Consider the following 13,740-nt stretch of genomic DNA (forward strand, 5'->3'; position numbering starts at 1 on the left):
ACCTTCACTAACACAACATCATGATGGACGGTGGTCACCACAACATGATGCCAACCCGGGGCGTTGGTACCGATGACCAGCGGGTTTCTGCTTCCAACAGTAACACCAACCCCCTCGCCTCCGGTCCTTCTCCGAATGCCACAATAGTCGTCTCGGCAGCACCTTCATACAACCCTAATGGTCCCTCGCAATCCGTCTCTCCTTCACCCGTGCCAACAGCTCAATCCCCCTATCCCACATCAACCCCGGGCGGCACCCAGAGCCACGCTGCTACCGCCAGTCTGTACCAGTGTGCTCACTGCCAACGGCGGTATTCTCGACCTGAGCACCTCGCCCGTCACATTCAGACCCATACTCTTGGAAAGCGATTCGCGTGTCAGATATGCGGCAAAGCCTTTGCGCGCCAAGATCTCCTCAAGCGGCATGTCACCAATCACGAGAACGACAATGACCCCAACAAAAAGAGACGTCGCACCGATACCTCACCCGGTGCCGGCCGTGTCTCTCACGCCTGCAGACCTTGTGCCACGGCTCGTGTCAAGTGCGAGGAGCAAAAGCCATGCACCCGTTGCCGGAATCGCAACCTAAACTGCGAGTACTCATCTACCGAAGCCGGCTCAGCTGCGGCCATGCATCTGCTTCATCTCTCGGGAAACCCGCACCAGACAACATCAACGCCCGGATCTCTTGCCACATCTCCCTCACAATCTGCCTATGATAGCAGCCCCTCAACAGCGTACCAACAGAACCCTCAACATGCAATGCTGCCGCCCAGAGACGACAGTGGCCAGCTGGGACCTGCTCACACCATCAAGTCGGAATCAGGCCGCATACCAACGACAGAAAATGCCATGCAACAAGTCAACGCCTCCGGCATGCCTGTTAACTACGAGATCGGCAACCAGCAAGGTGTCGACATGACCTTGCCTTTCTCAGACTTTCTCCAAAATGTCATCTACACAGGAGAGATGGAAGCGTCGCGCATGGCCGAGGCACAGGGTCTAGCTGTCCTGGACTTTTGCGACAACTCGAATCTCGAACTGAACGAAGTGGACTTTGGCCTTCTGGATCATTGGAACATGGACGGCATGGGAAATACCGGATCCAACCAAAGCTTCACGCCTCGGACCGACGACTCTGTCGATTTGGTCCAAATGCGCCAAACGCTTGTCAAGGTCTGGACAGAATCACCGTGGCAATGGGCGCCCAACAAGCTTGACTCGGGCTATTTGGAGCACCCAAACTTCTCCGTACCATCCGACGACACAAGCAGCGCTGTTTTCACCGAAAGCCGGAAGAAGCACGCGAGGATTGTCAGGGACAAACTGGACCAGTCGGGCCGGGATCAGATTTTGGCAATCGTCTTGTCAACCTGCAAGAACGACAACATCATGAGCCGCGTCGCATCCTCTTTTCCGTCCCTTGAGGTGATGGACAGCCTTATCCACATCTACCTGGCGCAACATTTCTGCCAGACGTCACAATGGATTCACCACGGCTCGTTCTCCATGAACGCCCAGTGGCCAGAATGGCTAGCTGTGGCAGCTTCAGCTGGGGCTACCCTCACTCCGGTGCAAACCTTGCGCAAGTTTGGGTTTGCTCTTCAGGAAGCGGTCCGAGTTACCATCCCGGCAAGGTTCGAGGATGCCAACACCACGATCAAAAATCTCGGTCTTGTGCAGACTCTGATCCTGGGCCAAGACATTGGTCTGTGGAGCGGGAACCGACGCAAGATGGAGATCGCCGAATGTCATCTCATGATTCCTATTACGGTAAGTAGCTATTTTCAGCTGTCCGTCTCCCACAGCCTGGTTGCTAATGCTTTGCATAGATGATGAGATATCGCGGCAAATTCCAGAGAGCATCGTACCCCATGGTCGAGGTCAATATGTCGGACGAAGGCGAAGTTTTGGAGAAAAAATGGAGGGCCTGGTGCGAGCGTGAGTCGTGGAAGAGGTAAGCTTATAGACCCAAAGGTCCGGGATATCCTTGTGCTAACGCATTTAGACTACTTTTCCACTGCTTCGTGCGAGACGCTCAGACCTCCATGACAACACTCACCAACCCCTCCATGTCGTACTCGGAACTCACCCTGCCCCTCCCTGAAGCAAAGGAGCTGTGGTTTGCAAAGACGGCGGCCGAATGGAAGATGCACTATCTCGAACGAACGAACGGACAGAGCAAACGACCACCTTCGATCGGTGATCTCTTCCGGGACATCAGTTTGTTGGCGACGAACCGCCAGCGACTAGATTTGCAATTTGCAATCTCGATATACCTGCATGGCTACTGGGCGCTCATTCTCGAGTATCTCCAGCTGTGTTCCGTCTTGCGCACCCGGACTTGGCTGAACAACTCTGGAGGGAAGTCTGAGGAGGTACTACGTTCCAGACATGCGGAGCTTTGCAAAGACCTGCAGGGCTTCTTGCTGGTCACTTCCGACTGGCACGAGATGCTTTCGACGCAGGAGAGTCTGGTGCTCCATCTTCTCATGATGAACCTGCACCTCTCCCTCAACGATTTACAGCTCTTCTCTGGCAAGGAAGGCGAGGACCAGGCGCGCCGGGTATTCGGTGACCTGCGCGAGTGGTCGCAGAGCGCCGAGGCGCGCCAGTCGCTCTGGCACGCAGGCCAGATCCTGCGTCAGGCCAAGATGTTCCCCCAGGGTCATCTCAAAGACTTTTACGCCATCGCCGTCCACCATGCGGCTCTGGCGTGCTGGACCTACGGGGTGGTCGCCAAGACGAGCGGCACGGGGAAGACGCCGGTGCAAGGGTTCGACCAGGAAAAGGTGTTTCTGGACGGCACCGAGTCGAATCTGGTGCACCGATTCATTGGCTTCAACCAGGGGCGGCCGGTGATCCTAGGACCCATGAGTAGGGCCGGCGCCACCGAGGCGTCGCTCGACGATCCCAAGGCGTGCATGGAAGTGGCCCAGGAAGTGCTCCGGGCCAACTTTCGCGAGTCGGCGGATCTTCACCCGCCCATTGTCGAGAATTTGTGCCTGCTGATCAAGCAGCTAGGCCACGCTGCTTGGGCAGTCGGCATGTCATGATGATTTGTTGTTGTTGTTATTCATTACGAGCCATATTTTGATATTTCTTTTTACTTTATTTGTTTTGTACTTCACGAAGAGGCGTCTAGAGGTAAAATGGCGGTCGGTTGTATACCCATGTATCAAAAAAGTTACCTGTCTGCGGCTTCTTTCCAAAGAAGGTGTCTTGCGCTTAAAGCCAAGGTTCTTGGAATCACATCAATCTATATTGCCTACAATACCAAAGATGTCTAGCCTTGCGCTAGCTGAATTACAATTATCGTCCCTTCTCATTTATGGTGTATTCGGTTGCTATCCGAACTAGAACATGGGCAATTAAGCTCACCACTTAGAGCTCAACTTTGGACGGCTAACGCAGGCCCCGTACTGCGTAGAACAGACGGACGTCCCCTTTCCGACACGGTGGCCTTGAAACTCCTCTTCTCCCCATCGGACTAGCCCCACCATATTGAAGTTCAGCATGGTTCAATGCTGCATCCAGTCTGCAGAAAGACGGATGTCATATTCAATGTCTAGTGTTCAGTGTTCGAGGCCAGCAAGTTCAGCCACGAACTTGCAATCAATGGAATTGGATGTATTCGAGCATTAAAGACTCGGACACCTCCGTTTGGGGGCCAAGTCACGGTACTGCGGCATCGCGGCACGATACAGGAGAGCGTAGGGGGGACACATCCATCATTTCGGAAATACCGACCCAGAAATTGGCGTTAAGCAAAAATGCAAATGTCTTACACTGCCCCCTTTTTTCCCCGCCCTATAGGGCTCTTCTTAAAGAAGATGTATTATTATGCCTCGCGGGGCATCCGTACGGAGTACAGAAGACTCCAGAGTAAGGGTGAGGTTGTGTAAGGTATGTTTAAGTCAACCACTCGCAGGGAATGGTTGACCGGCTTGCCTGCCAGTACGGGAGCGCTTCCGTAGCACGGAGTAGAATATAAAGCAACGCAGGGGAAACCTTTTGCTTTGGTCCTTTTACGGATACATAGTAAACCGACTTTGTCCGTGCTTTTTTTTTTCTTTTTTTTTTCAACTATTCTGGCCCGTACGGAGTACTGCGTAAGGTAATATGTACCTAGATCCCGGTCCCGGTTCAGCCCATATGCCGCGAGTCATAAGATACCGGGATGCGGATCCTTTGGGTTCCCTAATCTGTGAAGGACTTGTGATGTATGCCACTCCTAAGGTAAGTATAATCAATGAGGCAAGTTTTCCCGCGGGACAAAGTGGATAAGACGTTCTACTGCGTACCTTAGATGAGTGTGACGCGGGAAGATGGGGGGGGTTTCGGGGATATCCCAACCTCCATCGGCTCAGACATGAATAAAATTCGGAGAAAAGATTGAAAAGCGCGGAATTGTAGCGAAGATGTCGCGGCTAATGTGCGCGCTTGCTTGAGTCGTTGATTGGTACTGGTCAGTAGTAAGTAGTCAGTCACTTATTCTGTGTCGCAATTGAGGATTTTCCCGGTAAAAGTTGACGTTTTGTGATGTTGTATTTCGTACCTTGCCTTACGCTCTGTCTATTCTGTTTTTTTTTAACCGTGCTTGGCAGGCATTTCCATGAGAGAATGCGAAACCGAACCGGAGGGAAAGCATTCATTGGCTATTGTCATGATTTACATCCCTCCTCCCGTGCTTGTATTTCGGTATGTGTAGAAGAAGGGAATTTCTTACCGAATGCATATTTTCCTGTCTCCCTGCCCAGGCCCCCAGGGAGTCGGGAGAAGGGAAGGGAATGAAGAACCATGGTTGAGACTCGCCTGTTATGAACAGTGAGATCATAGCAAACAGGACACCCATTGCTGGGTCTTGCTTGGTTCGATACCCGACCCGAACGTCATGAGGGCTGGGTGATCATACGAATGGTACAGAGTACCCCGTAAGGAAACCAAAGATGCATGAGGTACGGATACTGCGCGCGCGCGCGCACGCACATTTGAATATCCGCACGTACCTGGGGCAAAACAGAATCTCAAAAGCTCAGAGCTCTCGACCTAGCTCATACCCTTTCTCCCACCCCCTTGGCCGAACGACTGGGGCGAGCATAGACGGATGGGGTTTCTTCACTCCTTATCGAGTTCGAGAACGGGTTTGCAATTGCGGGATGCCGGAATTGTCTGAAGCTGAGAATGGGGCTTGTGCGTGAAGAGTTTGCTGTTTTTTAATATTGGGGCTGAGCCGAGTGTTCCGTTCATTTCTTGAGACGAGGCTGTTCGCATAACTAAATAACAGAGAGAGATAGAGAGAGTGTGTGTGTTTGCGTGGGTGGGTGGTGTTGGTGAAGTAAATGCAGCGAGAGTGGCATCGGCTTAAGAATCTCAAACCTTTGATCACCCGCGCATTCGGATAGTATACACGCTTCAGATGAATGCTACTGCAAATGCACCCAAATCGATGGGGTTTGGGTTCCTCCTTGGCAATCTTTATTTTTGGAGGGGGTTGCATTCGCCAAGGGTTTGGACGGTACAGCTGTTTCGGAGCATTCACGTCGAGTAAAGTGTGTCGTAGAATACCAGAATACCTTATGTATAAGCCCCTTGTGGATGGAACTGCTTGGCTTGTGACTTGATGATACTCTACGTGATACGGCCCGACGTTCGGGTTCGGTTTGCACAGTTGAGCTTGCCACACGACATCAAAAGTGCGGCTTACTTTGCTTAGTCGACATTGACGAGGTGAGTGACAAAACCTGTGGCACTGAAGAAGTTGACACGTCTTTGGAAATAGGAATTACTTATATGGTAGTGGAAAATGCATTTCGTGCAATTGCTGGCGATAGCTTGGTCTTCTGCTGGTCAAAAGAAAGAACAAAGGAAAAAGTAAAAAATCAGTTGGTGACGAGAAGAATGCTGCGAAGCTTGATACTCGTTGAAGTTCCGAGAGGCAAGGTGGATGAGCTCTAAGAAGCTTCAAAATTCACAGATCGTGCTATACTCACCATGAGTTGCGTGCAGACTATATTGTCCATCGTATCGTCGGGATATTTAGTGGATTACACACATCCCGAGCCGAGCCGCCTACAATGCTGCCGAAAAATGATATTTAACCGTCCTGCGCTTCACAACAAGTGCTAAGTCTTTAGACTCAGAAAGATCATGCCGAACCCAATGCATCAGAAAGTCGAAGCTCACAAAGTCAAGTAGGAAGCTGAAAGTTGGGTAATTCGGTTGGTGTTCTGATACGTACGCGGCCAATTCGGGGCGGGATCTCTCTCTGCATCTACGGAGTACCGAACAGATCCCGTGCCGACCGTTACCTACCAGCCGGGAGCGACGTCCCCATTTTTGACAGGACCACGTGGGGCCAGCGATAGGGATCCGGCCGCTGCGGAGTACTCCTCGTGGGGCCATCTCAGAGTGCCAGGGGGGCCCTCCCCGGGCCGATCTAGGTAGTTTGTTGATTCGTGAAGGAAAGGGGAAAAAAAAATGACGCCGATCCTTCCACCAAACGCGCGACTCCTGCCGTACAGCACCGGGGCACCGAACACCGACGACAAGTCCTCGGCTCAGCCTCACCCACGTCATCTTACCGTTTTCGAGGTTCACAAAGGCTGTTCCTCAAGCGTTCTTCGCTTGTACAATCGTTTCTATTTTTTGAATAATACTCTGAGAGATCGGCAAACAACACTCATCCAAGGTTCTCTGATTGAGGATCTGTCTAGAGTTCCTTGTGCACCAGGCTCCCCACTCGTTTGCGATCCGTAGCATCCGGTATTTACCTACGTCACGCATCACGAAAGCCCAAACTCCTGTGTTTGTCGCTCCCGAGCCACCTACCCGCACGATGGAATCCTTATTCAGCGCCTCCATCGAGCCAAAAACGGCGGCGATCGTAGCTACGACCGTCGTTGCGACACTTTCCTTCTTATCTCTTGCGCGACTTGGTCTCTACCCAAACTGGGGGACCGCAATCCCTAACCCTCTTAAGACCAAGATTCCCACACTCACAAGCGATGAGGTCAGGAAGCTTCCCTACCACCCAGACTACTTTCCCGGCGCCCGGGATGTGGACACGCCTGTAAGATACCGCCCCTTCGCCACCAGCTTACCATCTCCTTAAGATGCGCTCCCTAGTACCTTACTAGTTGATTGACTAACACACACCCTCTCAGTACGGCTCCATCCGCGTCTACGAATGGGGCTCAACTACCGGGCCAAAAGTAGTTCTCATCCACGGCATCAGCACCTCCTGCATGACCCTCGGCCCCATCGCCCACGCCCTCGCCGCCTGCGGCTGCCGCGTCATGCTCTTCGACCTCTTTGGCCGCGGCTTCTCCGACGGCGTCGGCGACCTGCCCCACGACACACGCCTGTACACCACACAGGTCCTCCTCGCCCTCGCCTCCTCCCCGCTCGCCTGGTCCGGCACCGACGCCGTCCGCGTCGTGGGCTATTCCCTGGGCGGCGCCGTCGCCGCCTCGTTTGCGGCGTCGTTCCCGCATATGGTGGAGAGTCTCGTCCTGCTCGCGCCCGCGGGGCTCATTCGCGCAGAGAACTTTGGCGTGCTGGCGCAGGTTACGTTCCAGTCTGGTCTCGTGCCTGAGCGTATTCTTGCAGCTGTTACGAGGAAGAGGTTGCAGAAGCCGTTGGCGAGTAAGCGATCTAATGCTGTCGGGGACGAGGAAGATCCGGTTGAGAAGGTCGTCGACGTCGCGGCCGCGGAGGTGTCTGGCCCCCACGGTGGCAGCGCAGAGGATCAGAAGGTTGAGCGAAAAGTGCGGGAGTACGTCCCCTGGATGGTCGCGCACCACGAGGGTTTCGTCAAGGCGTTCATGTCGTGCGTGCGATGGGCGCCGCTTACGGGCCAGCACGAGACGTGGCAGGTTCTAGGTCAGAGGAAGAAGGGGACCACGGCGGTGTTCATTGGAAAGACGGACGAGGTTATTGATGTTGACCACTATGCCAAGGATGGGTTGCCGTTGTTAGGCGGCGAGGAAATTGTGACGTGGAAGGTCCTTCCTGGGGGTCACGACTTTGTCATGACCAAGACGGAGTATATTTTGCGCGAGTTGGATGCATTCTGGGGTTTGAAGGTGCAGTCGTGAAGATGGGTTTTGGGGGAAGGGGGGAATGTGAACATGACGGCTAGGGAGCCATAGACGAAGATGGGTGCGGACAGATCATGAGACGTGTTACTGATAGACTCCTAGAAACGATACCATTGTTTGCTTCCATTCCTGGGTGACACTGTCTAGTAGCAACGTCCATCTTCAATCTTTGACTTCCAATACATGCTGAATTGGTGATTTTGTGTAAACATGGACAGTACAAGGATAACGTATTACTTGTCTGCAAGTGTCTCCATCCATTGGCTGACTGGTAGCATGGTGAAGTCTATGAGATGGTTCTATTAAGCTTGTTGGTATCCTTCCGCATGGAATCATGTAGAGAAGCCAAACTGGCTTAACTTCAGCAGCTAGGTTGAGAAGAACATGTAATGAGACGTACACATGTTTGGATATTGACTGGAATCTGCCGCGGGTATATCCGTTCTGCCCATCTAGATATGCCATAGACTTTCCACCTCACAGTGTGTCAGTAGACGGGTGGGGGATCTGTACTGTTTCGATGATTGATGTAGAAAAGTATCGCGCTTGTGGGTACACCCTGAACATCACTCGCAGCTGCACAATATAAGATGGGCACATCTCTGTCTCCTCGATGCTTCGAAATTTTGAGTTCGCATCGTTGCCCTGTTGGTATAAGTAGAAAATCTACTCAAGTTGGGAACTTCCCACGAAGCCAGGATGTTCATCGTTCAAGTGATAGGCCATATACACTCTCTTAGTATAAGTGTATTGATAAGAAGAAATAACACAAAAGCTCAGCACAGAATTCGGGCCGCTTGAACCAATCCTGTGCTTATGAAAAATCCGTTCTCTTCCATCCTTATTCAACCACTCAGCTACGTGGCTCCGGGGAGTACTATTGACCCCTGAGGATTTCTCGTTTCTTCCAACCAATGACCTACCCATATACCACCTAGCCTAGAGAATACATAGAAAAAATCAACAAAAAAGCTCGGGCGTTGGTTCGAACCCTATCCCTACGAAAAACCAGCGTCCCAGTTTCTTCATCACCCGTTTAACCACCAGGCTACGTGGCCCCAGCAAGTTTGTACTGTACCGGGGAGACACTTCTTCCTCCGAGTTTGTGTCCTATATACCCTCTAACCCATCTGTGTCGTGGCTCTCAATGGTTCCAATCAGTATTACGCCCCGAAATGGTCATTCCGCTGCCTCCTTACCTTGGGTAGGCAGCCACGGAGCTTCAATGAAACCTCAGATACTCCGTCGCCTCTCCTTCCATCCGGTCGATCGTTGGCAGATTGATACCCATTTCATTCGGTAATTCGCTCCCAAAATAAGAAATGCTGTAGCCGCTAACCTGAACGCCTTTGAAATATTATATGGATGTTGCTCATCCTTCAGTAAGACAGAGCAAAGGTTCGACATAAGGAACACGATAAGTGTGACCCAACGCCATGAGCTGGCACGATGAATCGTTCGCTTAAAACAGTCATTCTCACACCACTGCCCATACTTGATTACGAACACAATCTAGACGTGGATATTGGGTTAGAAAAACAAGCTTGGTATCACTAGCTTTGCGCTATCAACGGTTTCTGCAAGCAGGCGCATAAGCTCTAGGAGGCCCGCGATATTGAAAATACGCGCTCTTGTCTCAAAAGTCTTCAACCTCGGATGACGTTCTGTCATGTCCAAGATATAAGATACAGCGGCATCAAAAGTGTATGAAGTGGTAAAAAGTATTGCGCTACTGAAGATGGAACGCAACGGTTGAATGTTGATGGAGTTGGGAATTAGCTAAGCTGGGAGACCCCAGCCACGGTGGCGATCCCTGCTCGCCTGGAATGGCAACAATGGGTCGTTCCCCGCGCCACATCTCAGAGCTGGCGCCAATCGCGCGATAAGACGGGGAAAATGGCCTAGGCCGCGATAAGCCTCCAACCGTGGACCTCCCTACCAGGGTGGCTCCAAGAGGTGCATGTGCTCATGCTCGTGTGCCTCGACTTGCCCCTCCAAATATTCCTGTTCCATCCATCACCTAGGAGGTTCCTGCATATTCTGCATAGTAATCGCCTCGCCGACGACAAAAACCGAGGCGCAAATGCACCCGACCGCCGTTGGTTAACTGAGTTCAAGTAACATTCGACCCCACCATCTCGGATATTGACTCTTGTTTCGTCATGCTGACTTATCACTGGCCAACAGCCTGACTGTCGTTTGTCCACGACTCGCTCGCGACAGTGACTGATTGATGCGGAACGTATAACGACTAGCTTCATCTCGAGACAAAAGAACAACCACCGCGACCGTACACACCGATAGAGTCGCCGGAGACGATGCAAACGATCTAAGATGGCGAGCTCAGATGGTGGAGCTGCTCCAGCTTCCCTCGACGATCATCACCGCCTGCTCGACGATGCAGGAGAATCAATATCGGGCAGCTCCCACATCGGGAGTGATGCTTCAGACGACTCTTCCGAACGGGGGCAATGTCGCTGGCGGACGTCTCGCTACCACGATATGGAATGCTCTCGCTTCTTCGACTGTCCTACCCATGTAGTCGAGAGGCATCTCTCTGACGACGAGGCCGACGACAGTGAGGCTGAGGAGGAGCCCGCAGTGCAGCATCAGACGGGCGACGATAGGGCTGAAAGTTCATCAAGCGCGAGGCTACTTACCGTCGATTCTCCTGTGCCTGAAGAAACTCCAGAGCCGACCCCAGCACCAAGCTTTGCGCCCGGGCCCGAGGAGACGAATACGGGGCAACCAAGAGAACCAGTAGATTCAGCACAGGCAACCTCAGCACGGGATACTGAAGGGCCTGATGAGTCTCAGGATCCCGAGGAAGCCGCACCGGCACCACCAACACCTTTAAGCTCTCGACTTTCAGAGACTTCTCAACCTCTCCCACCGACTGCAACGCCTGCAACGCCGACCGGAGAGTTCGTCCCACCGGAAAGATCATCGAGCTTGGTTACATCGCAAGCGGCAAACACATCGCCACACGATTCACCCCTACGCCCAGCTCTGATATCCAGCCGATCTCACGAAACCCCGCCTCCGCCGCCACCCAGACGGGCGAGTTCTTCGACTGCTATTCAGCCTCCTTTGCGCGGTCAACAAGGATTTGGAGAGAGAAGTGGTCCTCCCGAGTTTGTCGTCCCACGTTGGCAACCGGACGCAGAGGTTGTTCTTTGTCCGATTTGCAACGTACAATTTAGCATATTCGTTAGGAAACATCATTGCAGGTATGTAGAAGTTGAGGGGCTGTGTGACGTAGTTGCTAACAAATTGCAGGAAATGTGGAAGAGTCGTCTGTAACGCCTGTTCGCCTCACAGAATCACCATTCCTTACCAGTACATTGTTCAAGCGCCAGGACAACCGCGATTGGCCGCCCAGAGATACCCGTCTTCCCTCATCAGTGGTGAGGGAGGATATGCAGATTTCAGCAGCCTTGGTGGAGGAGAGCGCGTTCGTCTATGCAACCCATGCGTCCCAGACCCAAACACCACACCGCCGCAGCAGCCACTTGGCTCGCCTTCTCAATTGTCTCCTCGAGGATCGCATTATAGATCGCAAAGCAGCATCAGCACAATGTCCAGCAACGCGCCCGCTCCCTCGCGGTTCTCCGGCTACTTCACGTCGAGCCCCTCCCCGGAGACCTATGCCAGGTCTAGAAGCATTACGGTAAGAGTTAATCCAGGTCCACATTCCATTCATACGCATGCTGACTGGTGCAGCACTCCGGCTCCGGCGGGCCCTCGAGCTCTCGCGGACATTACCAGTCCACTGGAAGTCGGATCATGGCAGGGACTCCGCCGACGTACTACCCGTCCTCATCTTCCGGCTACCCAGGCTCATCCCGCTATCGATCCATGCTGGATGTTGGTCCATCGTCGTCCTCGTCGGCGCACTATAATCGTGCGCTGCCGCCGCCGCCGCCCCAAATAGCCGAGGAAGACGAATGCCCGGTCTGCCATCGCGAACTGCCATCTCGCACCCTCCCCAACTTTGAGCAGCTGCGAGAGACTCACATTAACACCTGCATCACTTCACACAGCGCTTACGGCGGTACACCGACGGGAGAGACCCCTCCAGTCGGAACGCCACCACCCTTGGCGGTTCGCCGGACTGGTATGTTCCCTTATGTTGCCACAGAAAAGGACTGTGTGGACTCGGCCGAGTGCACCATCTGCCTAGAGGAATTCGAGGTGGGCGTTCCCATGGCGCGTCTGGAGTGCCTCTGCCGTTTCCATCGATCCTGTATCTCAGCTTGGTTCATCAACCATCCTGGACGGTGCCCAGTCCACCAGCATGATAGTTTTGGCTATTGATACCTCGTGTTGTCGGTTCGTTACTTCTCCTCTCGCAGGCTCTGATCTTCCGGCGTTTCGGTTTGCATAGGAGCCGTTCAGTTTAACCAAGTCTTTCCTTTTAACGATGCTTGCTTTCTCTCGTTTTGTTTTGACGACCAGAATCCCATCTCACCATTGTCCGCCGCAACAACGCTATGGGAACAGATAACATGAGTTGAGGCCGGGAAGCGGTCGTCGTCGTCAGCGGATGTGAGTATTTAGAATCGTCGGGGCTGATTTGCTTTCGTTTTTGTGGACTGGATGGCCTCATGGTGCCTTGCTAGTTTTTTTTCATATATACATGTCAGCCAGTGTGCCAGGGTATAATACTTTTGCCAGTAAATACTTCTGAAGCGAAACGGAGGAGGGAGAGGAGGGGAGGCGGCGTGTCGTTGCGCAGAGTCACACTCTCTCACTCCCCTCGATGGAGATACCAGCCACTCAGATTAGATAGATATGTTAGGTTTACTTCTAATAATGAGATGCCATGCTCACTTGTGGAGATTTGGCCCGCCCAGGTACATTCAATTCTCGAATTTCTCTCCAACTTGGTCGCCTGCATTCTCCAAAGGAGGGCATTGATTCTGTCACCCGAGTGCGCGCCCCGTCTTAATTATTGCACCCAGCACCTAGGTACGGCTGTTTGTACGTTCACGCCAAGATGGTTGACGGAATGATCTGCCGCTCATATCGAGTTTCTCTCGATTCCTCTACTACGCCGCTATCGTTCCCTTGAGTGTTTCCTTTGCTGTTTCCCTTATCAGTACGATAGCTCCTTTTCTTACTTCACGGAGTATACTGTCTATTTAATGTACTTGAAGTATCGTAGTACAATGGGAGTAAGGACAGTAGTGATGGCGAAAACAGCGATAGGAGAAAGGACTATCGTATTGACCGGCATATCGACTTCGTCACCCGCTTTGTCGTCCTTCCATTCAAAAACCAGTGCCTGACTGTGGTCGTTTCACTCTAATAGAGGAGTCGTAGTTTTCGTGGGGATTCAAGGGGACAAACACAAGGCGCGTTTATATGTTGTAAGACACTCTTCTGAGGTAACGGCAACCCACTTGTATCACTACCACCGTGGGACCGTCATAGGTCCGTCCGGCAGGCAAGCGGACGGAGTCTGGATACCTACCTACTCCAAGGGTAAGCGACGTACGTCACTTGTCTCTGTAACGGCGTCTTTGTGGCCTCGTTTCGACGTGGTACGTTTCGACCGTTCTTCCTAGTGTACTCGACGTCAAACCACGTTTTGAGCAGAGTGATCTTCGTCTGCCGGCCCCTCCCCCTTCCGCCTC

The 13,740-nt window shown here is 52.6% G+C and overlaps 3 protein-coding genes across 3 annotated transcripts; all 3 read left to right on the forward strand.

The window, feature by feature from the left end:
* Positions 1 to 20: 20 nt before the first annotated feature.
* On the forward strand, positions 21 to 3,055 carry CCOS01_04596 (uncharacterized protein; the record flags this gene model as incomplete). The annotated part of the gene is made up of 3 exons (XM_060452777.1): positions 21 to 1,772; positions 1,832 to 1,956; positions 2,008 to 3,055. 3 exons carry the CDS (start codon positions 21 to 23, stop codon positions 3,053 to 3,055), a joined length of 2,925 nt encoding a protein of 974 aa, XP_060316735.1.
* A 3,782-nt stretch (positions 3,056 to 6,837) lies between these two features.
* Positions 6,838 to 8,098, forward strand: CCOS01_04597 (uncharacterized protein; the record flags this gene model as incomplete). Its single annotated transcript, XM_060452778.1, has 2 exons — positions 6,838 to 7,071; positions 7,166 to 8,098. 2 exons carry the CDS (start codon positions 6,838 to 6,840, stop codon positions 8,096 to 8,098), a joined length of 1,167 nt encoding a protein of 388 aa, XP_060316736.1.
* Positions 8,099 to 10,435: 2,337 nt separating this feature from the next.
* On the forward strand, positions 10,436 to 12,418 carry CCOS01_04598 (FYVE zinc finger protein; the record flags this gene model as incomplete). Its single annotated transcript, XM_060452779.1, has 3 exons — positions 10,436 to 11,331; positions 11,381 to 11,771; positions 11,825 to 12,418. 3 exons carry the CDS (start codon positions 10,436 to 10,438, stop codon positions 12,416 to 12,418), a joined length of 1,881 nt encoding a protein of 626 aa, XP_060316737.1.
* Between the last annotated feature and the right edge of the window lie 1,322 nt (positions 12,419 to 13,740).

The sequence above is a fragment of the Colletotrichum costaricense genome, assembly GCF_030867565.1.
Source record: "Colletotrichum costaricense strain IMI 309622 chromosome Unknown Scaffold_4.1, whole genome shotgun sequence".
NCBI classification, from domain to species: Eukaryota; Fungi; Ascomycota; class Sordariomycetes; order Glomerellales; family Glomerellaceae; genus Colletotrichum; species Colletotrichum costaricense.